Source organism: Spea bombifrons, chromosome 8 (genome assembly GCF_027358695.1).
Source record: "Spea bombifrons isolate aSpeBom1 chromosome 8, aSpeBom1.2.pri, whole genome shotgun sequence".
NCBI lineage: Eukaryota > Metazoa > Chordata > Amphibia > Anura > Pelobatidae > Spea > Spea bombifrons.
In genome coordinates, this window is record NC_071094.1 from 16980813 (window position 1) to 17006949 (window position 26137).

At 38.0% G+C, this 26137-nt stretch overlaps 1 protein-coding gene across 1 annotated transcript in view; it reads right to left on the reverse strand.

Moving 5' to 3' along the window:
• PTGS1 (prostaglandin-endoperoxide synthase 1) overlaps positions 1-23149 on the reverse strand; it is a 32512-nt gene extending 9363 nt beyond the window's left edge. Inside the window, exons 1-8 of the mRNA XM_053473751.1 lie at positions 23069-23149; positions 22907-22978; positions 14431-14547; positions 10464-10604; positions 10189-10332; positions 8892-9073; positions 6435-6518; positions 5961-6207 (exon numbers count right to left, since the gene is read on the reverse strand). Coding sequence (XP_053329726.1) covers positions 5961-6207; positions 6435-6518; positions 8892-9073; positions 10189-10332; positions 10464-10604; positions 14431-14547; positions 22907-22978; positions 23069-23075 — 994 coding nt within the window. The 5' untranslated portion in view covers positions 23076-23149. The remainder of the gene's footprint in view (positions 1-5960; positions 6208-6434; positions 6519-8891; positions 9074-10188; positions 10333-10463; positions 10605-14430; positions 14548-22906; positions 22979-23068) is intronic.
• Positions 23150-26137: the final 2988 nt, after the last annotated feature.

A 26137-nucleotide genomic window follows, 5' to 3' on the forward strand; every position in this document is an offset into this window, starting at 1 on the left:
TTATTTTATGATCAATTGTATATCTTTGAGCAAAGATAGGCAGCATTGAACGGCAAATGATCTAATATATATATATATAAAAAAAATACAAAGACAATTTGATTCTATAGCCCACTTTGAGTGTGGTGTATATCAAATATGATTGCCACAACCTCCCAGAATGAGATTATTAATTTTACAGTCTCATTTTTGAGGATCATGCCTCAAACATTACTATTGCTTTTTGATTAGAGAAATCATCGAGTTTCCACATCCATCACTATGTAACAATTATAAGTATAGGAACAAATATTGTAATGGGAGGATAGATAAGGACAATTGGACAGAAAACTAAATAGATAAGGCTGGCTCTGCCACACGCTGATACTTATCCCTTAGCAATGATGCTTTAAACTAAATACCTCAAAAATAACTACTGCAACTGAAAAGAAAAAAAAGAAGTTATAAGTAGCTTAAATAAATTAATTTACTGATGCTAACTGTGATGATGACAATGCTGGGAACAAAAGAAAAAAAAACGGTCCTATGGTAGACAATCATATAAGGTGAGTTTTTAATACAAACGTTCATATTTTTAACCTATACATACTGCATATGTTTATTCAAAACTCTGTAGTAGCAGTACCTCTGCATTTATTTTTAGATATCTCTAGCGGACTAAGTGAAAACCATCACAGTTGTTCCAGAAACATGATCACTATTCCTGAAAGGTATTCCAGTTGATCTGAAAGCCATAACATTGGCTGCAGTCATAGTAGGACACTGTGCCACCAGCGAGTACCATGTATGCAGTGTGTGTTTACCAGTTCTGGAACATTATGCTTCTTGAGTATTCCAGCTCCATCAGTAGCCAGAACATTGTTTAGGAATACATTCTAGACAGGCATTGTTTTCTGACTGTAGGAACAGCTCCAATACATTCCATAGACAGAGTTCAGGCTGTTGAAACAGATAGAACATGCTGCAGGCATAGTGTTTTGACTGCCAGAACACCGTGAACACACAACAGGCAAAGTGTTTTCTCCACCAAAACAGTGTATGGAAAGTGTTCTAGCCCCCAGAAATGACATTCCAAGAACAGTGTTCCAGCTGCTGGAAAGGATGCACCACACTCCAGTAGTGTTCCAGCTGCTAGAAAAGTCTATTTGCTGTGACAACAAAAAAACAAGCTTCTTTGAATAGCTCTTCTTGTTCCAATTTAATGGTCAGCCATCTACAGCCAAGAGCAAAATATCAGCTGTTCATAACGCTTTTATTAACAGAATAGCATGTACAACTCAGATTTTTTGAAGCTATTAACTTCATTACGATCCCCGGGAGTCAAGGACACGTTTCCAGTACCAGCCGTGGAGTGGAGGTTGCTCTTCCACACTGCCATCCACCTTGCGGTACGGCAGTATTGACCACTTGGGCCGTGGAGGATTTGGGTTTCAACACTGCTGTACCTGATAAGGTTCCTTGCGAAGCTGACTTAACAAGATACTTACCAAGGCATTCTGGTCTTCTTCCCGTGCCCCGACTAAGTAACCCCAAGCATCTCCACGAGCACCGGTGGATTTACACACCACAGCGCAAAGGGAGCTGAAAAGCTACGGTGCGTGCGCCATTTCGGAGTGAACATATCTTATAGTTATTCTACCCACATCTAGGCCTCTCCAGGGGCCCCAGTGATGGAGGGTTCCATCACAAGGGGGGGAAAAAGTGCCTTCCCATGGACATGTTTGTTATGACTTTTACTTTGTAAACACACCTTTGCAATTCCTATGACATTCTAGGGGACCACAACCTGTAAATCAAAGCAACCTTGATGAAATGCAGGCAAGATAAAACCAGAAGTCCAATACCAACAAATTAATTCTTGACTGGATCAAGCATTGTTGAAGGATGCCAGTACATTTTCTCCTGAAGAAGCCTATTCTTGTGGGCGAAACACTTAGGATATTGCATTGATTTGTTTGTATTGGACTTCTGCTTTTATCTTGCCTGCATTTTATCCACACTTGTTTCAGTGTGGCTCCTGTAAGTGTACACTTTAGCTGGGGTATGCATATGGTTCTTGGATAATATACCATTGGTGGTACTTTTGTGTTTTTTATTGTGTTTTATTAAAGTATTTAGTAAAAAAGAAAGTTTAATTTTTTTCTTATATTGGGCATTTTCCTACCCATCTGTGAGTGCAACTATTTTCTATTTCATTTATCATACATTTATTTTATGAATTGCACTATTGTGTATTACTTATTGTTTTTCAAGTTGTCTTGGTGTCCCTGTGCCATCCCCTCTTTGTTTTTGCTGGTTTTGGTATTTGGGAGCAGTGCATCAGTGGGAGGCTGCAGTTCACCAAGAAAGTATTTAGTTACATTTGTTACTTTTGATATTTGTGTTCACATTCTTTGCACATGTTCACTTTTGGTTTATATTCAGCTATGTACACCAAAAAATCCAGAGACAGTTCCATTATCGTTACAAACAGGTTGCCATTCGTTGTGGAGTCTGTGATTCAGGTCCCAGAGGGGATATGTACTATCCTCAAAGTTTTACTTATTTTACTTTTGTAAATGTCTATATGCCCCAAACTCTGATAAACACAGATTCTTAGCTAAACTATACGCCCTTGAGGTGGAAATATCAGCATTATTTTGGGTGGGGATTTTAATCTCGTAGCCAATACGTAATTAGACATGTCCAAACTGACCTCCCATTCGGGTGGATTCTTCTCTTTGCCTTTGCTGGAGCACATTTACTTGAGGGATACTTGGTGAAACACTAATCCAATTGATAAACAATTTAAAGTTTACTCTCATTCACATGATTCCTTCTCTAGATTAGACTACCTTTAAATTCATGATATGTTCCTACATAGACTTATTGGCACCCAAATTGGCCAAACAACAAATTATCTTTATCACTTAGAGGTATTTCGATCATGCTTAATTACTAAATGGAAAGATTATGCTGTAGACAATTGTGAACATTTAGAGGACATGGACTTGTTTTGGGCAGCCCCTTCTGGGATGTATGTATGTATATACAGGGCCGGCCTTAGGGGTGTGCGACCTGTGCGACCGCACAGGGCGCCATGGTTGCAGGGGCGCCTGACCGGGACTTAGATTAAAGCATCGGTTTTTTTTTTTGTTTTTTTTTTAAACTTTATTTAACATCATTGATGTTAAATAAAGTTTAAAAAAAAAAAAACGATGCTTTAATCTAAGTCCCGGTCAGGGGCGCCGAGCGGTTGCTCGTGAAGTTCTCGGCAACCGCTCGGCGCCCCTTACTCTCCGTGACTCCGTCGCGGTGCCAGCATCTCATGTTGAGCGCCGGACTATACCGGCGCTCAACATGAAATGCCGGCAGAGCGAGAAGACGGATGCCTCCCGCTCTTACCGCAGGACTCCGGCAACAAGGTAAGTGGGGGGGGGTAGTTTGAAGGGGCAGAGGGGGGGGTAGTTTGAAGGGGCAGAGGGGGGGGGTAGTTTGAAGGGGCAGAGGGGGGGGGTAGTTTGAAGGGGCAGAGGGGGGGGGTAGTTTGAAGGGGCAGAGGGGGGGGGGTAGTTTGAAGGGGCAGAGGGGGGGGGGTAGTTTGAAGGGGCAGAGGGGGGGGGTAGTTTGAAGGGGCAGAGCGGGGGGGGTAGTTTGAAGGGGCAGAGGGGGGGGGTAGTTTGAAGGGGCAGAGGGGGGGGGGGTAGTTTGAAGGGGCAGAGGGGAGGGGTAGTTTGAAGGGGTAGAGGGGAGGGGTAGTTTGAGGGGGGGTAGTTTAAAGGGGCAGAGAGGGCGGGTAGTTTGAAGGGGCAGTGAGGGGGGGCGCCAGAGGAGTAGTCCGCACAGGGCGCCACAACGCCTAAGGCCGGCTCTGTGTATATATGTGTATGTATTGATACATAACCGATTAACCATTTACCATATCATTTAAAAAATCTCCCCCCGGGCATACACTAATCACAAAAACATCTAACATGCCTGAAACAGCTAGAATATACAAATCCCTTTACGACATCCTGGCTACCAAAAAGGCCCAACTCTCTTATAACTATGTGCATAATTCTTACTCTAGAAGGGGATATAGGTCTGGCAAGCTCTTGGCTAACTTAATCAGATACACTAAAACCAGGTGGCACAATATAGTCCAAATTAAATACACTTCCCTGTCCACGATATCTGACTCCAAGAGTATTACCCAACTATTTGCTATTTACTTTCAGGATTTTTAAAAAAGCGGAATCCATAAATCCTTATATGATCCTTGAGATCTTTCAAAAGGCTAAACTTCCCAAACTATCTCCTAATAATAGGACAAAACTTGGTTCCCCCCAGATCCCTTCCAAATGGTAAAACCCAGGGCCCGGACGGCCTAGGCACAGAATGCTAGAAAACATTATTGACATACCTACCGACACATCTTGCAGATGTTTACAATGGTTTCTTGGCTGGTGAGGTTCCCCCCAGTGAGTTTACTGCCTCCCGCATCAAAGCCCTTCCCAAGCCACATAGTGACCATACCCTACTTTCCTCTTACCGACCTATTTCACTTTAAAACCAGGATATTTGGCAAAATAGGCACTTGGCTACAACCTATCTTAAAAAAAAAATAATTTGTGAGGGGACCAAACTCAACACAAAATATCAGAAGTTTCATTTTGGCCATTATCTATACTATACAAATTACACAGACAAAGCCTTTGATTTCTTGGCCCTACCTTATTAGTTTCTTTAAATTCCATCACTTTTGGCTTACCCTTCACACATATATTTAGAGATCATTCCCCTTCAGCACACGTCACAATTAACAATTTCAACTCTCATTGATTCCCCTTGGAGGGAGGTACTCACAAGGGATGCCCGTTATCAGCTTTATTTTTTAATTTGCCCATTGAACCATTGATCCGCATTATTGCCACTTTTGCGAATAATCTTTTACTGTTCTTATATGACCCCAATGGGTCAGATAATGGAACATTCCCATTCAAATTGACTTACTCCTCTTCTATCAAAAATATAAAATTTAGCCCAACACTATAAATTGAACTTTACCCACTCAATGTTAATCTATCCTGCACTGGTCACAGTCACCTGTATAAATTGGTCATTTCCCCCAAACTGCTCTATCCAATCCAAATGTTACCTATCTTCTTAAAGGAATGAGACCTTCTAATGCACAATAAACGTTTGCGACAGTTCCTATGGCAAAATAAAAAATACAGAATTGCCCTGATTTAACTTCAATATCCACACCAAAATTTGCTTTATTACAACTTAGCAGCCAATTATCACTTTGCCACTGACTGGATCCTTACCCTTAATAGCTTTACTCACTCTGACTTGGAGCAACAAATGTCTTCAGACATTTCTTTAGCCTCCCTCCTGCATCTCCTCAGGTCTTCTTGGCCTGTGGATCTTATCACCAATCCATTTTTGTACCATACCTCTAAAGCATTGGATTGTGTAAGGAAGCGCATGGTCCTGGACCTTTACTTTTCCCCTTGATCCTTAACCCACAGCTCCAGCATGGTAGGGAGGACATAATATTTAGACGCTGTGGTGGATGACTAATTAATGACTCAAATGAGTGCTAACTTTGAATTGTGATACAATTAACTAAATTATGCAAATGCCTACCTCTGTCATTATAGCTGCTATGTTTAACTGCTATCATTTTCATTATGTATATGGCTGAACTTGTTGAAGCTTGCTGTAGATGGCAACTTAAATGGTAGAGAGTAGCTGGCATAAGAGTTCCTTCATGATCAGCCATATGCTTACACAGCACATAGGGCATTTTTACTCACCAGATTAAACATAAACATGCACCCATTAGTTAAAAATACATTTTGTAGCTATTTTTTTTTTTTTTTGCCAGTGATAGCATGCAAATGCATGAAACCGCTTAATGAATAGACCCTTGTGTTTCTTCATATTTTAAGTTCCATTGATACATTATATTGTTCTCAAATTTACCTACTCACCTATCAGAACAAGCCTTGTTGTTTGAAACAGCTGCTCATCGCTCCATGTGGGATGTTCTTTTTTTAAAATATCACATACTCTGTTATGTTCCCGAAGCCAAAGAGTTGCATACATCATTAGTCCAGGTAGAAGGCCAAATACCTCTTGCCCGACTGCATATTGCTTCTCTTTGGGCACATTGTCGGGATATATCATGTGGACTGGTGCTTCAACCACTGTTGGTGGATACATATCTCCATTTATTATCTGAAGCACAAACAAATCCACGAAGAAACATAGTTTTATCTTAATACAGAAAATTGTGATACCAGTGATAACATCAGGGACAATGGGTACTATGTGTTATTTTACATTTAAGATTTCCTTAATAGATCACTTTGTTATTTAATCAAGATGAGTCCTGGACAACAAACTGTATGCAATATTTCTATTTATATGTTAAGGAGAAATATAAGTCAGGTTAATTTTCTTACCTGATATTTCATCTTTCCATCTTTGAACAGTCTAAGCATATGCTGACGTTCCAAAGTGTCTCCATATATGTGGCTTAGGTCAACCTATGGAAGAGAAACTATTAGTATTTGTGGCATAACAGCCCATACCTTATTTAATATTAAAAAATATATTACACAAATCCATAACATTTGAATGTATAAGAGCTGTAATAATTTTTGTTTGTAAACCCTTTCTTTTTGTAAATGTTTGTATATGTAAGATTTCTTCCAATTTTAAAACACTTGGACCTGGAATATCCTTTCAGCAAATAGGTGAATGCCTTACAGTGAGGTCTGTAAAAATCTGGGAATGAGTTTTTATTAAGAAAAGACATGCTGTTTATAGTCAGAGAAAATAACCATTCCAAAATGACATAAATTATACATCCTTGTTTAAATTTGGATCAATTAAAACCTTTGATCTTTTGACTGAACCAAAAAAGAAAAAAGAGAGTATTTTGAGAATTAAGATTCTTTTCGACTTTAAGAAAATTATACATAATAATCATAATGGTTTGATTAAAGATCTAAAAAGGAATAAGAAATATCATGACTTTACAGAATATATTTTGCCTAAAAATGAATTTAAATCTATTACTCTTCAAGTTCCAATGTCAATGTTACTGCTAATGGATAAATTACTATTATTGTGTGTGGAGAAATAAGAAACTAAGGATTGCAGGCTCTCTTTTACAACGGAAATTAGACTGAGGCGGTTTCAAATTGCATATCATAGTTTAGATTTTCAAAGCCAGTATGTTTTAATGCCTTTTTAATATAGGATTCAATTGTGTCATAATAAAAATTAATTAAATTTTTATCGGTTGGATCCTAACTGTGTTAAAAATGTAGTCATATGCAAAGAAAATGTTCACTGGTTATGCAAACTACATGGAAAAAGTATGCTGAGTCATTTTGATAAATCCCAAACTAATGGATTCATTCCAATATTATATTTTTGTAATATGAATATTAATACAAAAAAGATACATCTTAGACAAACAGCTTGCGGGAATATTGACCTACAGATGTTTTCTGCTGCATAACTCATCACAATCCGTGTATAAATATTGAAAACAATGTAGATCGGTTTCCCTACAAATTGCAGATATATTAATGTAACCACTTTAATAGCTTGTTAGTATACAGTTCACTTTACCGTTCCAGGACAAGCTTTGTCAATATATTATAGAAACACAATTTACCAAATGCATAGGTCAAATTATAATTACCTGGACAAATAATTTGGTATGTGTTTAGTCATCAGAATGAATTAATTTACTATGATAATTAGGTAATAATACTACAAATAGTTTGTTATCGATTACTAGAGTTGGGTGACGAAGTGGACCTGCTTAGGACAGGTAACAAGGAGAAAGTTAACGTTAAATTGGTTAATATATCCTTTTATATTAGGATATTCATGTACATCTGAATCTGTGTATGTTTTTATATGAAGACTGATTTGAGACAACTGTGAACCTACTAGCTATGTCAAAAAAGATTTTAATCATCACTTCTCTTGAAACAGCAGTCCAGTTGCATAAATTCTAATATATAGAATTATACAATTGTAAGAGCTATCTTAACTTAACTTGAATGATTCTCATTATTATTCCTACCCATTACAATATTCCTCAACTTTTGTTAAGTTATCACTCCCTTGTGGCCGAGGCTGATTGGCATAGCTAGAAACATCCCAGGACTAGCCCATCAGATCTCTGCTTACAGGAGACAGGAAGGGTGTGTGTCAGTGTTAAGGAAGCAGGACTAAAGGAAAGGCAACGCAGATGAATTGACAGGGTTTAGAAATAGATGAGGTCCGATTAAGTGGCCTGGCCAGGACAGGGGTTGGGGCAATATGCAGCTCTTCTGCCAGGAGAATAAACACAGTGATCTGGAGACCCATAATCAGCTCTGATTTTCGGTGCCGTTGGGCAAAGTATGGAGAATTCCCTGGTATGCTGGGAGGTTCTGGAAGCCTTTGTAGGCGTAGGATGACGTAGATGTAAGTGTGTCTGAGGACTTTATGGCTGAAACTAATTAAAATGCTAGTCTTGCCTTTGTCACGGGATCATACCCTCCTGAAGATAAATAGACATAAAGTAGGGTCCAAAACTATTAGACAATAGAAAAAAAGCTAATTTCAATTGATACTGTCATAAAAGCCGTTAAGTGGACAGATTCCCTTAAAATGGCAAAAAATTGCTTAGAGAAAAGACTGAAGATTGTTGGAGGAGCAAGGGAGAACCAGGAGCTTAGTTTGGTCTCCTTGTATTGGGCTGTAGAAATGTCACAATTGTTGTTAGTTTTGCTCTGGCTACTCCCGACTGCTGTATTCCTTACTTCAGGAAATACATGTTTATAAAAATAATCTCTTTTATGTGCTTTCACAAAAACATATGATGGTTTTCTGCGCTCCATTATGTAACTTACCCCATGACCTAATCCTTTAGTGAAGCCACGTCCCATCCTTCCGTACGTTTTAAAGAACTGGTGGGTAAAATGCTGAGCAAAGAAGGCAAACATAAGATTGCTGCCCTGAGGGTCTGGAATAAAGCGTTCTCTTTTCAGAAATGTCTCCACTATAAAGTTTGCGTCAGGGAGTTCTATCTTTCCTGAATTAAAAAAAAAAGACATAGCCTGAGGTTTTAGTCCCTGGTGCATATTTGTCCCTAGAATTGTCCCCAAAGAAAAATTATATTTTAAAAGCAAATTGTTATTTAGCACACTGTATAATACAATTAAACAGTTCAATGTAGTATGCGTTTTGAAAATAAAACAATATATTTAATTGAATAGCATCCATAAATCAATCTGTCTGGTGTACCTAGATGGTGCAGTTGTTTGAGTATGTATGTATGTATGTGTATGTATATATATATATATATATATATATATATTAGAGTAGAGGTTGTAGCCGTATTAGTCCAGTGGTGTCAATATCAAATAACAGATGGAATAAGTATCTTGTGATAATACTTTTTTTATTGGACTAACAGAATTTTGGAATGACAAGCTTTCGGGAGCTCTTCTCCCTTTCTCAAGTCTAAAACATTTCTGAGCAAAACGACGCATAGAATTCAATGTTGTGTGGCAGGGGAGGGGGGGGGGCTTACTACCCAGATCTGATAAGGGAGGGTGAGATGTTTTAAAAGTATGTGTCCCTCCACTCAGAACATTTATGACCCTCTGGAGGGACACATACTTTTACAACATCCAATAAAAAAGGTATTATATACATATACATATATGTACATACATATATGTACATACATATACATACATATGTATATGTGTATATATATATATATATATATATATATATATATATATATATATATACAGCGCTATGGAATTTGATGGCGCTATATAAAACAATAAATAATAATAATAATAAAAAAGACATGTTGATGTTCATTTGACATTACTTATATCCTTTTTTAAACAATGCTAATAGAGTTTGTCTTTCCAATCTTTACTACCACAACTTACAAAATAATTGTGAAATGCAATGTATGCAACAGAAACTTTTTGTTTAGCGTTTAGCAAGACTTCCTCTGAAGATAAATGCTTTGTGTTTACAGGTAAGTGCAGGCTTCCACTGGAGAGATGAAAAAGCTGCTAGTCCATCAAGGACTGATAGGCAAAATACATTGCTAAAAATTATTTTTCTTTTCAGTCCATATCTGCTATATACAAAAATAATAATGTACATGTTTACCCAGCTTACCTTTTGTTCCCATTGGTGTTGGACAGTCATCTGCAATAGGAGGAAGAATTCGTGTATAGTAGCTGACATTTGAATATGCCTCCCAGCTAATATATCCATATGCAGAGTTATATGTTGGGGGGCTAGGTATCAAATTGGATCGCACTAAAATAAAACAATGAGTTTCATGAAACAATAAAGCAACGTATTTAAAAGGAAATGATTAAAAGAAATGTAAGCGGCATGCAAAATTTACAAACAGTACGTACAAAATACAAAGCATAGTATGCGCTTACCTTTCAGAACAAGTCTCATAATTGTATCTCGTATGAAAGTCGCATTGATTAAATCCCAAAACCACTTATACCGAGTTAAAATGTAGTGATAAAATCCAGGACTTGGACGCAGGTATTCAAGAACTCTAGTCCACAATTCAGCTGAGAGATAAAATGAATAAGATAAATGCAAGCATCTACTACATGGCATGTAAAGCAAATAGAAGGGGAGAAAAGATAAAATGTTGAGCTAAGCATTAAGTTATTTTTCTACACCTTAAACACCTACTGTTACAATTTACTTGGCATGCATTCTTTTTTTTTCTAGCACTTAGCATCTCTATATATAGAGGAATAGATATGGTTACAAATTAAAATTATTTTTTATTAGAACTCAGCAAGGCAGGAAAGAAAAAATATTATACATCTGTCCCAAAAACTAAAAAGAGAATGTGTAGAGCACTAGGTCTTCAGGGGGCCACTAGCCTTTAAGTGCCAGGGTCAACCATTTATTGCCAGTTTAGCCCTGTTTCAGACATTATGCATTTTAACCAGCATGTAATAAACAGGCCAATTTGGAAGCTATATCGATACTTTAAACAGAGACTCTGGGGACATCATAATTTTTTTAAAATAGATTTCCATACACAAGGGACAGGAGGCACGACCGAAGCATTGCATATGATTCCACTGTTTGCAACTGTACCCTGGTAGCTGTTTGTAAAAACTGCGAGTAAGCCCCTCAGTAAATTGCTATAAATTGGTTATTGTTCCTTGAATGGTTACCAAGGGAATGCATCCAGTTATACAGAAACTCCAACAACTGAAGTACATGCTGCTTATGGAAAATAGAGTTTTTGGATGAAAACACTATGGTGCCCCAGAAAGCTAAGAATTGGATAAAATAAAAAAGAGGTACATCCAGTGGATGCTTGCCCCAAAAGTAGCATACACAAATACTCATACACCAGAAAAATAATTGTTATAGTTTATATAGCTGATTTTACTTTGCCCTGAATAAGAACATCTTTACGGCAAAACATCTAACTATGGAAGCAATAAAAATGTGTGATTCATATGTTTTTGTGCCCAGAAACCTCTGCAAATGATTTGAAACACTTTGCACAAGTTCTATCTTTGAATATAGAAGACTAAAACCTACATCCAGACATCCATAGACATCCAGCTAGTTGGGACTGGCGTCACTCGGTTAGTTGCATTTCCTAAGCCAGTGTTGATGCTGCCAGACAAACAGGCATCATCTGTAATTGGCAAAAGCACTCCACATATGTGGAAATCGTCACTGACCATGTACACTTTCATATCATATTCCCCAACATGAATGGAAAAGCTGACAATTCATGGTCCTGAGCTTGGTTCATAGAGACAATGGAGAAACATTAATGATCAGCAAAAAAGAGACTATAATGAGGATAGAAGCAACCACTCAAAAAAACACAGACTCACAGAGGACAGCACCAATGTACAATGAGAGAAATTGGGGGTCTTTCCCTGAATAACCTGCACGATCTGCGCAGAAAGTAATCAGGATGGGATGTGTATTATGCTCCAAGCAGGCTAAATAGCTATGTCACTTTTTGAAATGTTATCGAAATATTGTGTAGGCTTCTGCATGGACTAAATGTGTTTATTTGTATAACTTTATATTTTAAGAATATTAGTATGTTCATCAGAATTTAACTATATGGGGATGGGGAGATTAAATATATTGTAGTGTCGCTTCGAGGCACACTCTGCAATTGCTGCTCCAGTCTTTTCAGCAATTTTGTGTTATATGTTCCCTCTGGGTTTTCTCTTTTTCTCAGACTGAAGAAAAACATGTTGTGTCTGCAAGTCTGCAGCTGTTGTATGTTCCTGCTCATTACACTGAAGTTACCACCAAAACACAAACACAAAATAATAATAATAACTTCTCGTTTTACACACATTTAAAGATCAACAGAAATCTGATTTAGGTTACATTATAAAGAAACAAAGTGATTTGTCTGAAACAAAAAGGGAATAGCAATGACTGATATCCTAGCATAACTTACTACCACTATATTACTATGAACATCATACATTGCCACCATGATAATGTTTATTGTGTTATGTGGACCACATCACAATACTGTATAAAAAAACTTGATTAGATAAATAGCTTCTGGCCCTTCTTATATTATACTTGGTCCAGATGCGGCTTCGTGTGTGTATAGCAGAAAATGTGTTTTCATAAGCTTATGTTACAAGGGGGAATTCTCACCATAGTGATTGTTTTGTATATGTATAGTCTGTATGTCAAGAAAACTTGATGCAAAGATCCCAGATGTCACAGTTCTACCGAACAACAATAAGTACAAGAGAGGGTATTAGCAGAGGTAGGCATTGCTCACGGAGAACATTTACTTGGGTCTGTGGTGGACAATTTAATGATGTTCTATGGACCTTCACAACCCTTGCCGCTGACACTGGTGTCCTTGTACAGACACTTTGCCTACCCTGGGTATTAGCAGCATTAGTAACAGAAATGCCACTTTACAGATAACTGGTCTGATATAGATAGTACACAGTGTACAACACTGCAGACCCTGGAGGAGATTCAGTGACCTGCCTAAATCTTAATTATTTTTAAACAGAAGTAAATGACACATGGAATTAATATTACATCATAAGGATACACAGCAGGTAATATTTTGAGTGTGACTAAAATGATGCAATGGTTGCAAAGCTGCAACACACAACTATAACATTTAAAAATCAGAGAGATAATGTGACCAATGCAAATACGGTATTACCTGAGGACTGAACAGGCACTTCATTAATAAGGGCCACATACCCATCCAGGCTTGGGGATTACAATACCAGCACTCTGTCTAGTGTTAAGAGGTAACCACCTGCAGTGCAATTGACGGCTGGAATCCCTTAAAGTCTTGTGATTCATCACTGTTACCACAAGTTCATAGTCATGTTAGATTATTTGGAGTTTTGGGTACTGGGATGCTGGAGCTTGGAAAGCAGATCTAAGCAGTGATGCCTTTGACTTGAGGTTGGGTAATGATGTATGAGTTGTGTAAGCTACAGGATATGATTGTGAGTGCAGACTCCCAACTTTTCAGTTGTCCAAATCAGGACACCTGTGTTGTAGGGCTGTTGGAGCTGGGCCAGACCCAGAAGTGAGTATGATGGGAGGCATGGACAACTACTCGTCTTACCCAAAGAGCCACCTTGCACTGCTAGCATTATGAAAATTAGGATCTCCCAAAACCAGTCGATGCTTCCCACTGACCACAGAAGTAGGACAGTGGGGCAGGTATCTGGGACAGCTGACAAATATGAATTACATTATTTATATGGGCCTAAGCAGTCATTTCTTTGACTCTCTTTCACACAAAGTACTATATAAAAGCACAGTGCAACTGGAATTATCTTATATGCTGCTGTTTGCATGCAAAATTGGCAAAGAGAGGCTGGCAGCATTCACACCAGTAGACCGTTCCAGCATAGTAGCCCAGTAAAAAAATTGCTCATGATACAATGGTCAAGAAATACACTCAGCGTTCACAATCCAGTGTAGTACACAAAAGAATTTAATATAACAATTAAAAAGGGGCACAGAAAGGAACAGTTATGAACAACATTTCGGCTATATGTGGAAATGCAAGTAAGATACACATAAAGGATTCGGTTAGTGGCACAAAATCTCCAAATAGAGCAACCGAGTGGGAAATTTGGTCCCCTGCTGCCCCTCCCTTGAACATAATATTAGGATAAAAAAAAAACAAATGAAATGAAAGTTTGGGATTTTTTATCAGTGATCTATCACTATATTTCTAAAGGGAGGCTAGACTTTTCAATATTTACACACTCCATTGCATAATCACTATTTTAGTTGTGGTCTGCACTGAGAGCCTTTAGTCTGGACGTTCTGTTGAGTTTTAGCAAAGGAAACAACTGTGAGAGAAGATAAGATGTTAACAATGTGACTTACGGATTGTGCAGTTTGTTCCATAATATCCAGTGCGGGTACAGTCACACTCATATCTCTCCAGTTCAAAACGTACACAGACTCCTTGGTGCTGACATGGGAAGAAGCAGCATGGGTTCACTAGAATGAAAATAAATATCCGCAATAAAAAATATTATAATAATTTCTGATATAGCCAATACTGAAAAGTTTAAAAGCGTGAGTTATTAAGTAAGTTTGAGAATTTTCCTGCAGGTATTAATATGCCTCCTGCAGTGATAAAGTGTAAATGTTTATCTGTGACTGTGCTTGTCTGTATGTAATGTCTGGTAATAGAGGGGTTACTTCTCTGAATATGCTCATGTCTAGTAATAGAGGGGTTAATATTCTGAAACTGCTTGTATATATTTTATAATATAAATAAATATATTATTAAATCTGAAATCCACATGGCTCCCAAGGCTTCCTAATAATTAATATAAAATAATATAAAATACATTTTGTTGTGTATGTGGCAGTAAGTATATGTGAATCAGTGTGGATGTGAGATGTATACAGTCTTTGTGATGCACGCAGACAACCTCCGCTGCTGGCACTTCCTCTAGGGCTTCTATGACGGAGCGCCAGCATCACATGACCTTCCGGTGATCCACCATAGAAGCCCCAGCGGAAGCGCTGGCAGCAGCGGAGGCCGTCTGTGCGCAACCCGCAGCCGGTGAACGTTGCGGGATGCGCACAGACAACCTCCGCTGCTGCCGGTACTTCTATGACAGCGTGACATGACCTTCCGGTGCTCAGTCATAGAAGCCCCAGCAGCAGCAGCGGAGGTTGTCTGCGCGCATGGCACAGACCTCCACCGGCTGCCCCACTAGATGCCACGGATTCTTAAGCACGGGGGACAAGTCTAGGGATGCATCGGAAAGTGGGGGCATGTGGGGGGTAATTTAAAGTGGCATGGGGGGTATAATGGTTTTCTGGAGGCAGAGTGGCATATATGGAGTTAAAAGGCATATCTGGGGGGCAGAGTGACAAATAGGGGGCTAAAAGGCATGTCAGGTAGGCAGAGTGGCATATAGGGGTGTATAAGGCATATCTGGGGAGGGAGAGTGGCAAATAGAGGGTTAAAAGGCATATCTGGAGGCAGAGTGGCATATGGGGGGTTAAAAGGCATTTCTGGAGGCAGAGTGGCATGGGGGGATATAAGGCATTTCTGAAGGCAGAGTAGCATATAGGGGGTTAAAAGGCATTTCTGTGGGCAGAGTGGCATATAGGGAGTTAAAAGGCATATATGGGGGCAGAGTGGCATATACGGGGGTTTAAGGCATATCTGGGTGGCAGAGTAGCAAGCCATGGGGCACATGTGCATAACTGGAGGCAGAGTGGCACATAAAAGGAAATAAAAACATTTTTTTATTAAATATGAAAAAATAGTTTACATGTGAATTAGTATTTACTAGTAAAACTTTTTTCCTATAGAGTAGTCTTATATTCAGGCTTTTTCTTTGTTTCCTAAATGAATATTTAAATTGGGGGGGGTCATCTTATAATCAGGGCTGCCTTATAATTGTGAACCGGCGTGTATGTGATATATTATATATATATAATATAAAATTAATTTTATGTGTGATGGTGCGTAATGTAAATCAGTGTGTATGTGAAATACATACATGTATAATATAAAATGGATTATATGTGTATGTGACAGTGTGTGCATAAGTGAATTAGTGTGGAATCACTGGAACTAGTTGTAGGCAGGAGATGAGTGAGACTAAGGAGCTGGGGTGGGGAACTAAGAGGGGATTCTGATTTATCTCTCTCTTTTAAGAGGGCATAATATTATGTCGTCTGCTAATATCACCGTCATGTTCTGAGATGGTTTATTTCTCTCTCTCTCTCTCTCTCTCTCTATCTATATATATAGTATATATATATATATAAATAAAAAGATACCTCTCTTGAAAAAAAAAGTGTTTGGTTAAAGTAAACTAAATGCATGGGAGACATTATGCTTAAAAGCTAAAAAGCTTAAGTGTAAAAAAATACCCTTAGTCCTTAAGGGGTTAAAGGAGCATATGTATGCTGGAGTGTACCTTTAACTACATTTCTAACCTGTGGTTTTAAACCTCCTATCTTTCTGTTTAGCTATTTCCCCCTTACAAGTTTCTCTTAAAAATTAAAAAAGGATCTGTTATCCCTACCATTCACTCTGTTACTTAACCCCTTTCCTTCCCACCTTCCTCTTTTTCCTAACCCTGGCCTCTATTCCACGTTATCTCTTTTGTCTGTCATAATTTGTTTTCCCTATCAGTTATCTACTTAAACATTCTCCTAGCCCTACACATGCATTCCTATATCTCGTTCAACATACTGGTTTTTTTTTTACATGTTTTATTTCCATTCCTTTTTGCCAACAATCGCCTTTTGCATTGACAACTCTTAAATTGTGGTCAAATTTGCGGAAACCCCCTCCCAGACCTAAACAGGCAGGCCTTTTGCGTCCGGTACTGGTAACATGAGCATCATATAACATTACATCATGGCCCATAACATCATTAGGATTAACTGAGAACCATAAGGGAGGATCATGTTAAAGGCTAATTTAGCACAGATGAAGACTTCTTGCTGCCCGGCTTAGTAATGCAGTAACTCATAATTTACAGTAAGGTGCAAGGGTTCATCTGCTCAAACAAATCCATTTCCCCAAGAGGCCCTATGACGTGTTCAAAAGCTGTTTAAGCATAAAATGTAAGAATACCCATGCCACTGAGTAAAATAGCTTACGTTCACATACCATGTGTGTTTGTGTTTGCACGCCCCTTAATACACCAAAGGCACATTAAAGCTAATTTACGGACAATGTCATGTCCTAGAATTAAAAATGTAGTGCATATTGCCCCTTGCAACCCATGTCAGCAACAAGCTTTGGGAGGAAAGGAAGACACAGGCTGGCACTAAAACCTACCATAGAAGGGTTCACCAAGAACAACCAGGGCTACATTAGCTGTTCCAGGACAATGGGGAAGATCTTTGGCATCTTGGCTTTTTTAAATGCATGAGTTGTCTTTATATAGTAAACAAGACTTAACAAGTAGTGCATTGTATATCGATTTTGTGTTACAGAAACAAGAGGTGAGCTCAGCTCAAATGTTTGCCCCCCAACTGTCCTGATTCAGGCGGAACAGTCCCGATTTTGGGTCTCTGTCCCGCTACCCTGCCTATCCTTTCCTCTGTTCCGCTTTACAGGAACCTTAGGTGCAGCTGCGGGGAGGCGCACGGCCCCCCCCGATCAGCAGCTGCAGACTAGCTGGGAGATCGCAATCTCCCACTAGTCGGCTCAACATTAGGAAGCGCGAGGTCTGTCACTTCAGACGTGTGTGAGGGTCCTGGGAGGGAGACTAACATTAGCCTTTTTTAATTTAAAAAAATCTCTGCTGCTATGGACTAATCTCCCAATGATGCTCAGCCAGCATTATGGTGTACACCTGGCTGAGAATCATGGGAATGTTAGTTCACAGCTAGCATCTGCAGATTTACTGTTGCTGCACTTCCCATGATGCTCAGCCAGCAACATGGAAGAAGTATATCTGGCTGAGCCTCATGGGAATTCAATTCAATGTGTTGGTTATTTTTAATATGCATGACTGTGCTGACAAAAACATAGTGTGTTTTAAGTGGCGATGCAAGCGAGACATTGTAAAGTGCAATTTCTTGTATCGGTGAGTTCCTCTGTCACATTTTGAAATGTTGGGAGGCATTCAGTGTAACACTTTTAGTGCTGATCTGGAAAGCAGTTCCATCCAAGATCCACATGTGGCTGACTTTAGGGAAAGTGATGTAACTTCCCCAGACAATGTACATCACTCCACATATTCACTCCATGTCAGCTCTCCCGTGCCGCCTGTTGTTCTCACTGTCCTCTTTACAGCCATCCCCTAAATTAACCCTGTTTGGCAAATTGGTTTGAGTATGTATCAACAAGACAAAGGTTTATCTCACACAATGTTCTGTAATTCCATTTTAGAATAACAATAAATGCATAATAGAGATGTGCATTGCACATAAAATACATTAAGGTCAATATTGTGTGCCATGGTAGTCCAGTAATGTAAATGTAAAAAAATGAATGTTACAGTATAGCATAAGTATAGCATAAGACCTACTGACCTATTGACTAACAATCCATTTTAAGGATGAACATTCAAGAGTATCAGTCAAAAGCAACACTAACCAAAAAACATCTAAGACATGGGCAGTTGTACGTCAGGGGCGTTCCCACTGACATTGCCAATGTCAGGAGGTGTTCCGTCCACTGATATCGCAAGAAACACCCCAATTTAAAGGATAAATGGGGGGGTTGGGGCCTGTCAAGACACCGGGACCAGGAGGATTTGGGTGTTGACCCAGAGAAGCAGTGCTTCACCTGGAGTTCTCTGGGTCAAACCTGGAGAATTCCTAGGTGTGCTTATAAAGTACAGGTCACAGCAGTGTTTCAAATGGTTTTCTGGCTTTTGAAGTTCCCCTTCTTGGTGAAGTGGTGGCCAACCTGGGTGCAGTTATTATTTTTATTGAGTCTGTAACCGAATGTCATAAGAGGCACATCCTGATATATACACCCAACAGTTCAAAAGTCGGTGAACCATTAATCATTTTTAAAATATGAATTTTCATTTTTTTAGTCTTTTGGTAAATGTTACATGTTTAGTTGCTATAGATAGTCCAGCAGATGACTACACATCATGTTGAGATTTGTTTATGTTCAAACAGAAGATTATAATTTTATATTGGTTGACTACTGTAAATTCTCACACATTAGCAATCTGGAAACAGCCTGTGTTTATGAACGACTGCACAACACCCAGATACTTGAAATTCCATTCTTCCATGATATAAATGAGTATAGGAAGGTGCTAGGACTGAATTAGCATCAACATTAATCTTACAGAAGAGTGACATAGAAGTAAACTCATTTCCTAAATTCATGACACGAGTTAAATTCATGACATCACATAAGAAAGAAACAGCTGGACAATGATTATGAACCTGATTTTCCACATATTCCTATACCTGGGAATCTTCTAAATGAGCTGACCCTGACACATTTAATAGTCCACCACAAAACAAAATCTGTTGTAGTGATTTTTGTTGCAACCAAATATCCCTATTAATATAAAGTCCATAGTCAAATAGTTTTTAAATACCCTACATACTTGTAAGAAAAGCACCAACTGGGATGTTCAGGTGTCATGTGGTATAATATGAAGAAACACACAACTTTGTCCTTGTGAATCTAGCCAGTCAACCTGACCCTGATAAGGATGCGAAAACCCTAAGACTCAAGGTCAAACCATGACAGTTCCCAGGTATGCACACATACCACCCAACAGTTCAAGTGGCCGAAGAGAGACACTTTTGTTTTTGGGTATGTGGACAGAGGCATGGTAAGGAGGTTGGGCTTCATCAGTTGTGTATGGCACATGGATGGCAAATGCAGGCTGTTTGGGGCAAAGATGGCACAGTCAAGCTATTTGGGGCAAAGGTCGGGCTGTTTGGGGGCAGTCAGGCTGTTTGTGAGGAAAGATGGCTCAATCAGGCTTTTTGGGTGCAAAGATAGCTCATTGGCATCATATACAAAGTTTATATATTTCATGATATACATCATGTAGATATTTTCTTCTGCATTTAAAGTTACTAATCATTAGGACTATCATAAACCCTTTATATGTATTTTTTGCTCATTGCTTACATTGGCATCATCATATAAATCATGTATATGTGATTTTTACTTATATACCTATTGCTCGTTGACACCTTTATATGCCCACCCAAGCATGTCAGCTTCTTTATTCCACTTCTATCACATTATTATTTATTGTTTTATATAGCACCATCAAATTCCATAGCGCTGTACAATGGGTAGAAAGGACATAGCAAGTAGCATGTAATATAACAGATTGACTAACAGAGACAAAAGGTGAGGAGGGCCCTCCTCAAACGAGCTTACAATCTAGAGGTCTGACATGGGCTCTAGCCCCGGATCTTTTGGAGACTTAAAAAAGCCCCTGTCTGCACCCCTAGGAAGAAGCTGACCGCTGCCTGGGATGCCTGGTGCTAAGACCAACCTTATATTTTAATGGGCAGACTAGATGGACCACTGGATCTTATCTGCTGTTTAAGTATATGTTTCTATCCCTACCATTGCTATTTCTAATCCTAGCTCTGTTTATTATTGGACATCAGAAAAGTTGGTGGGTAAAATAAATATATTCGGGTGTGGAAGAGAGATTGGAACGATATAATTACTTAACTAATCTTACTTAACTAATCTTAACATCACTAATTATATACTTTTTAAAAATGAAGATTAGGCAATGTCAGTATATTTAGCTGTGGGATGTTACTCTTATCATTCTCATTCAGTATCTGGTGGGTTTGATGTAAGGTGTAGACCACAGACATTAGCATGGCATGGAGAGTCAAAATCTTAACTGCCATTGTGCGAAACCTGTGACTAGAGTTGTAATTCACAATAGCTTGGAATGGGTGGCAAGGGAATAGTAACAAAGTAGCACGGAAGGATGTGGAAAAGGAAACTGAAATGCGCTCGGGTTAAACAAAAAGTAACAGAAATCTCCAGAAATTATTCTTGTGTAATCCTGGACATATGTTAGTTCCTATGCACTCAGGAAAAATTCCTCTGTGTTTTTGTGCATGAATGTGAACTGGAAACCCTAATTTAATTCTATTTATTGTAATTTTCCAAATTCCAATTATATCATATCTCCTGTTTCATACATCTAATACAAAATCTAATTAATATATATATATATATATATATATATATATATATATATATATATATATATATATATATACACATGCATATATACCGGTATATATCTTAGCTGAAGGGTAGGCTTTTAATAGAAAGTGAAGAAGTCTATACTGGCACATACCCCTTTTCATTCCCTCACACGTTTTATGTTTTATAGCAGGGCCTGTTAGCAGGGAGATTATAAAACTGGCATTATGAGTGTACGTGGCTGGTTTGCCCCTTCATCTTGGCTCCTAAGGACAAAATTAAGGGAAAGTACACGGTGCAGGCAAAAAAATGATGTAAATATCATTGCTCTTTCGAATGGGATGGCTCGAATCATTCAGACCAGGAGGCAGGCTGAGGCAAATTGAGCAGTTATATCTGCCTATAACACATTATGCAGGGAACTTATAAAATATAGTCATGTGTACCAAACTTAATGAAATGAAATGTAGACAGAAATGTAGGCAGAAAAGAAAAGCAAAGTCAGGATATACATACTGCCTAATATCCCTACGAAGTCAGTTTACGCAAGACACAATGAAAGAAAGCAAAAATTCTGGCCTCCCTTTATCCATCCTGTGTTCAATAGCATTAGTGTTTACAGGCACAGGGTTAAATGTAGCAAAATGTTTCCAAAAAGATTCTAAAATATTTCCCATTCAGTGCACTTCTGTACATTTTATTACATAAAATAGGACAAATTTGCATTCATAACCATCCTGTATATCTTTGCTGTAAAGTGACGCATATCCACTGGCTATTTTTTTTTGTAAATATGACTCACAACATACATACCCATCAGTATGTACTTTTATGCTAAAGTTTATTAGCATGCGGCATATTGAAGTGGTTTGTACCTATTTATAAAAGACACAATGCTTTTCTCCACTTCAAATATCTTTAATGACCGAAAACTACAAATATATTTAAATTGACTTAATTATATGCACTAGGATTCCTGTTTGTATACACATGCATATTACGGTTAAAAATGCCCTGTCTAATGTTTGCTTTATACGACTTATGCATAGCTGCCATTTTTCGCAAACTTCTATATCGGCCAAAGGTTAGGTTTATGTGTAGGATATATGTCTATACAGGCGGGCAACAAGTTGGGTCATGATGTTGAGTAAATAGTCTCCTAACTCGGGCAGTAATGGCCATCTGTGCAATGTTACATTATGTGATCACCTATCTTTCTGCAAAGAAATATCTCCACTCTTTTTTCTTTCATTTGAAACTAATGGTGCCACTAAGGAAAAAAAGAATGGACAAAACAGTATATATACTAACTTAGTGGGAAACAGATCACTACATAAGGAAGTACACAGAGGCGTGGATGGAGTGATCACAGCTCAGGCACACAAGTGGTTAAACGAGCAGTAGAATATAAGGTATGTGTGAATATATAACTTTTTCGGTGAGTCAAAATACTCAGGGGGGAGTAGCCGCAGCAGCATGCAACCGGTGCCCCGTACAAGTAAAGCATTGTGTAACATTTGCTTTACCGATCTTTGTTGCTTCATATGTTCTTATTTCAAAATAAATTCACGCGGAATTAAGTATTGTGCGTGGACTCATGTACAAATCGTCCACTATAACATAAAACATATGTTTATTATTTGCCATATATAATAACATTTAAAGAAACAAAATACTGAAATAAACAAACAAGAGACTGACCTGTATTTGGAGTCTGAAAAGAAAACGAAATATTCGCAGCCAGAAAAAGCAGGGTGAGGTATCCTCCAATCCCTGAAATATATACACACACGTACATATAATTAATGTGTTGCCATGTACATGTCTTCAAATTTAACGGTTACCGAAAATCTGAAAACTTACCATTCATATTTCCTCAAGTAAAGAGAGAGCATGAACGAAAAGTGCCCACTCTTACTCATTCAGGTTGCAGAACATACACACGGTCATCTCCCCTCCTTCTAGTAAAGGGCCCCGCCCACTAGCTACATGATTGGCAGAAACATTTTAGATCCCTCCAGGCTAAGTTTCTGCTTCTAAATAATGTTAGCTTTAGGCAAAAAGGAGGGGGCTGCAGGAGCACCCAGCTGCATTATACCAAACTGTCTGGAAAAAACATGTTTTAACAATAGATATGGCAAATACAGCTTCTTAATGACATCTAGACGTGGACATTCCCTATATATTCCATATTTTATATATTGCAAGATTCTTTGAGCTGAGCCTTACCTTTTGTTTCTGGAAGTCCAAATATAGGCACTATATAACTCATATATAAAATCAAACACACATTATAGATAGATAGATAGATAGATAGATAGATAGATAGATAGATATAGATATATGTAGCAAAATATAATACATGTAAATAATGAAATTAGATATATATTAAAATAAAATACATTGTAAATTCTGGGTCAATGTACGGTGAGTTCTTATTGCTTGTTTCTATCACTACCAGGCAGAATTTGTCCAGAATTTGTCCAGAAAAAGTGTTTTAAGGGGCAGATGTATAAACCACTGCTATTTTTTTATCTCCAAACTTTTATGGCTTTTACATTATCAAATATTTTCTTCGGTAGACTGAACACATTTAATTAGTTACCTTGGCAGAACAGCTCTGATACATACCGTATTTAATATATACTCTTTTTGAAATGGTCAAATTGTCTACATGAAGAACTTCAGTCTTTATCTTTTTTCCATCACTGTGTGCACTGGGGTCATGCAGGGAACAAAAGGACAAAGAATGCCCAGAGTTATTGTTATTGGTTATTGGTTAGGGTTTCATAATAGATATATAACATGATTATATTTTATGGGCTGACAGCGTACTTTTTAGGATATAGTTAACGTACTAGGAATGGTTTAAACAGTGTCCAAGAAATAAAAATGGGCTATTTCTCTGATTGTGGTATTACCTATAAGGCCCATGCTAGTCATATTGATACTGCAGTTTGCAGCGGTTGGCTGGCTATCCAGGGGCATGCTGCGAGAGTATAAAAACATATAATGCCTCTGTGTATATCCAGCCAGAGACTACACATACTTGGCAGACGCTGAGCTTAAATGGCCAGGGCCTCTTAGTTAGCCCAAGTCTGGCCATGGTACCTATATATGTGTAATAACCAGAGGTATTTAATGAACCCAACATTATTAGCATGTGAGATACCTTACCAATGCAATACGAAACAGAATAGGAGGGTAATTCTTGTGGAAGGGGTTATAACCTTAATCATTAAAAGTGTTGTAGACTACACGAGTTCTCCATTCTCTTTCCTTGTGACAATTATGGAAAGTCTCTGTAAGACAAACACAGACTTTTTCAATGAAAAGTGTAAAATGTTGTAAAAGGACATAAACATCTGGAACTTGAACCCCAAGCAATTAGGGGAGGGTGAATTGGGAGACTGAAAGCAGTTTCTTTTTAAACTCTGATTGTTTTACTAAAAAAAAGGCATCCATAAAATAATAGCTGTTTGCATGATTGATCTCGGTGAGAAAAGTAAAAACAAGACTGGTCGCCTATAAAAGTTTTTTGTTTTTTTTACACATAGGCATAGGGCCTGGAATTAGCCCACATGTTCTAGCCTGGTGAGAGAGAGTGTATTCAGAAAGTCTGCCATTTTCTGTCCACATCCCACCCAACCATCAGTCTTACATAAAGTAAGAAACTCCAACTCTCGGAAAATCAGTATCATATTTTTGTGTACCAACTTAACGCAAAGCTTCTATTTCAATGAGAAATTAAAGACTGTTGGTGTCTGTGCATTATCACACATTTTAGGTGGTTAATGCCATTAGGGTCCACTTTCTTCTAGATATGTTTTTCTTTTGTTTATGTATTATATTGTGTATGAATACATTTGGCATCTCAACCTGTATGTATTGTGGCACGTTCTCTATATAACCCTTTGCTAACCGTATTCTGACACCTATCATGTGCTTGTCATTGCTTGACTCTCGACATTTCCATTTAATAGCAGGTGAAAAGCAAATTCCATTTCCTAACTTTTTTCCCCCTTACCGGGGTAAAGGCTTTTGTTTTTTTTTTTTTTTTAGATGTGTTCTGTTGTTACATGATGTGCTTAGTACTTTACATAAGTTTGTGCAGAACTAGACATACTGCCTATGGCATGTACTTCTGGTTAAGGCTTGGCACTGCCTTAGATGAAATGAATGTTGTAAAATTGGCCATGGGACTTTTAATTACATTTGGCAAATGTCAGAGGCATTTTCTGCATTAAATGTGTTTCAAAAGCGTCTACTCTTACTGTTGGTCAGAGTTTGTAGTTAAAGACATTTTCTTATGGTTTTCTGACAGGATGACATCTTACAGAAACAAAAAAAAACATATTTAAAATAGTACAAGGGACAGACATAATAAAGGTATACATTTACTTGGTAAAATTATAACATTTCAAACATTTATCAATAACACTAAAGGCTAAACAGTCATGATATGGTACTGTAGGAAATGAATAAGTAACACGAACTGTAATTTGTTTATTAAATGTATTATTAAGACATAAATATTAGCTTTATTATACAACAGTGAGGAAAACGTGGTAGTCAAGAAGTAGTACCAAGTACAAAAATAATAAACATAAATCAATTTGCAATATACATTAAGTAAGGCTACCAGGCCATGTATTTAATAAACTTGCTAGACAAAGATTGTAATAAAACATGTTATTCATATTTCTATAGAGTTGCTTTCCCCCCTCAATGTTATAAACTGTTGGTTGAAGGTGTTGCTAAAACATGTAAATCTTTCTTGTAATGTTTCCTGATTTCCCTTGTTAACAATAATATTTATTTTCCACCAAGCTGTTTAGACTAGATATCAGAGCAGGGATAGAAAAAAAGGGGAGCGGTAGGGAGAAAAGGGAGAAATAGAAAGGATAGAGAAAGAGGAGGAGAGATAATGAG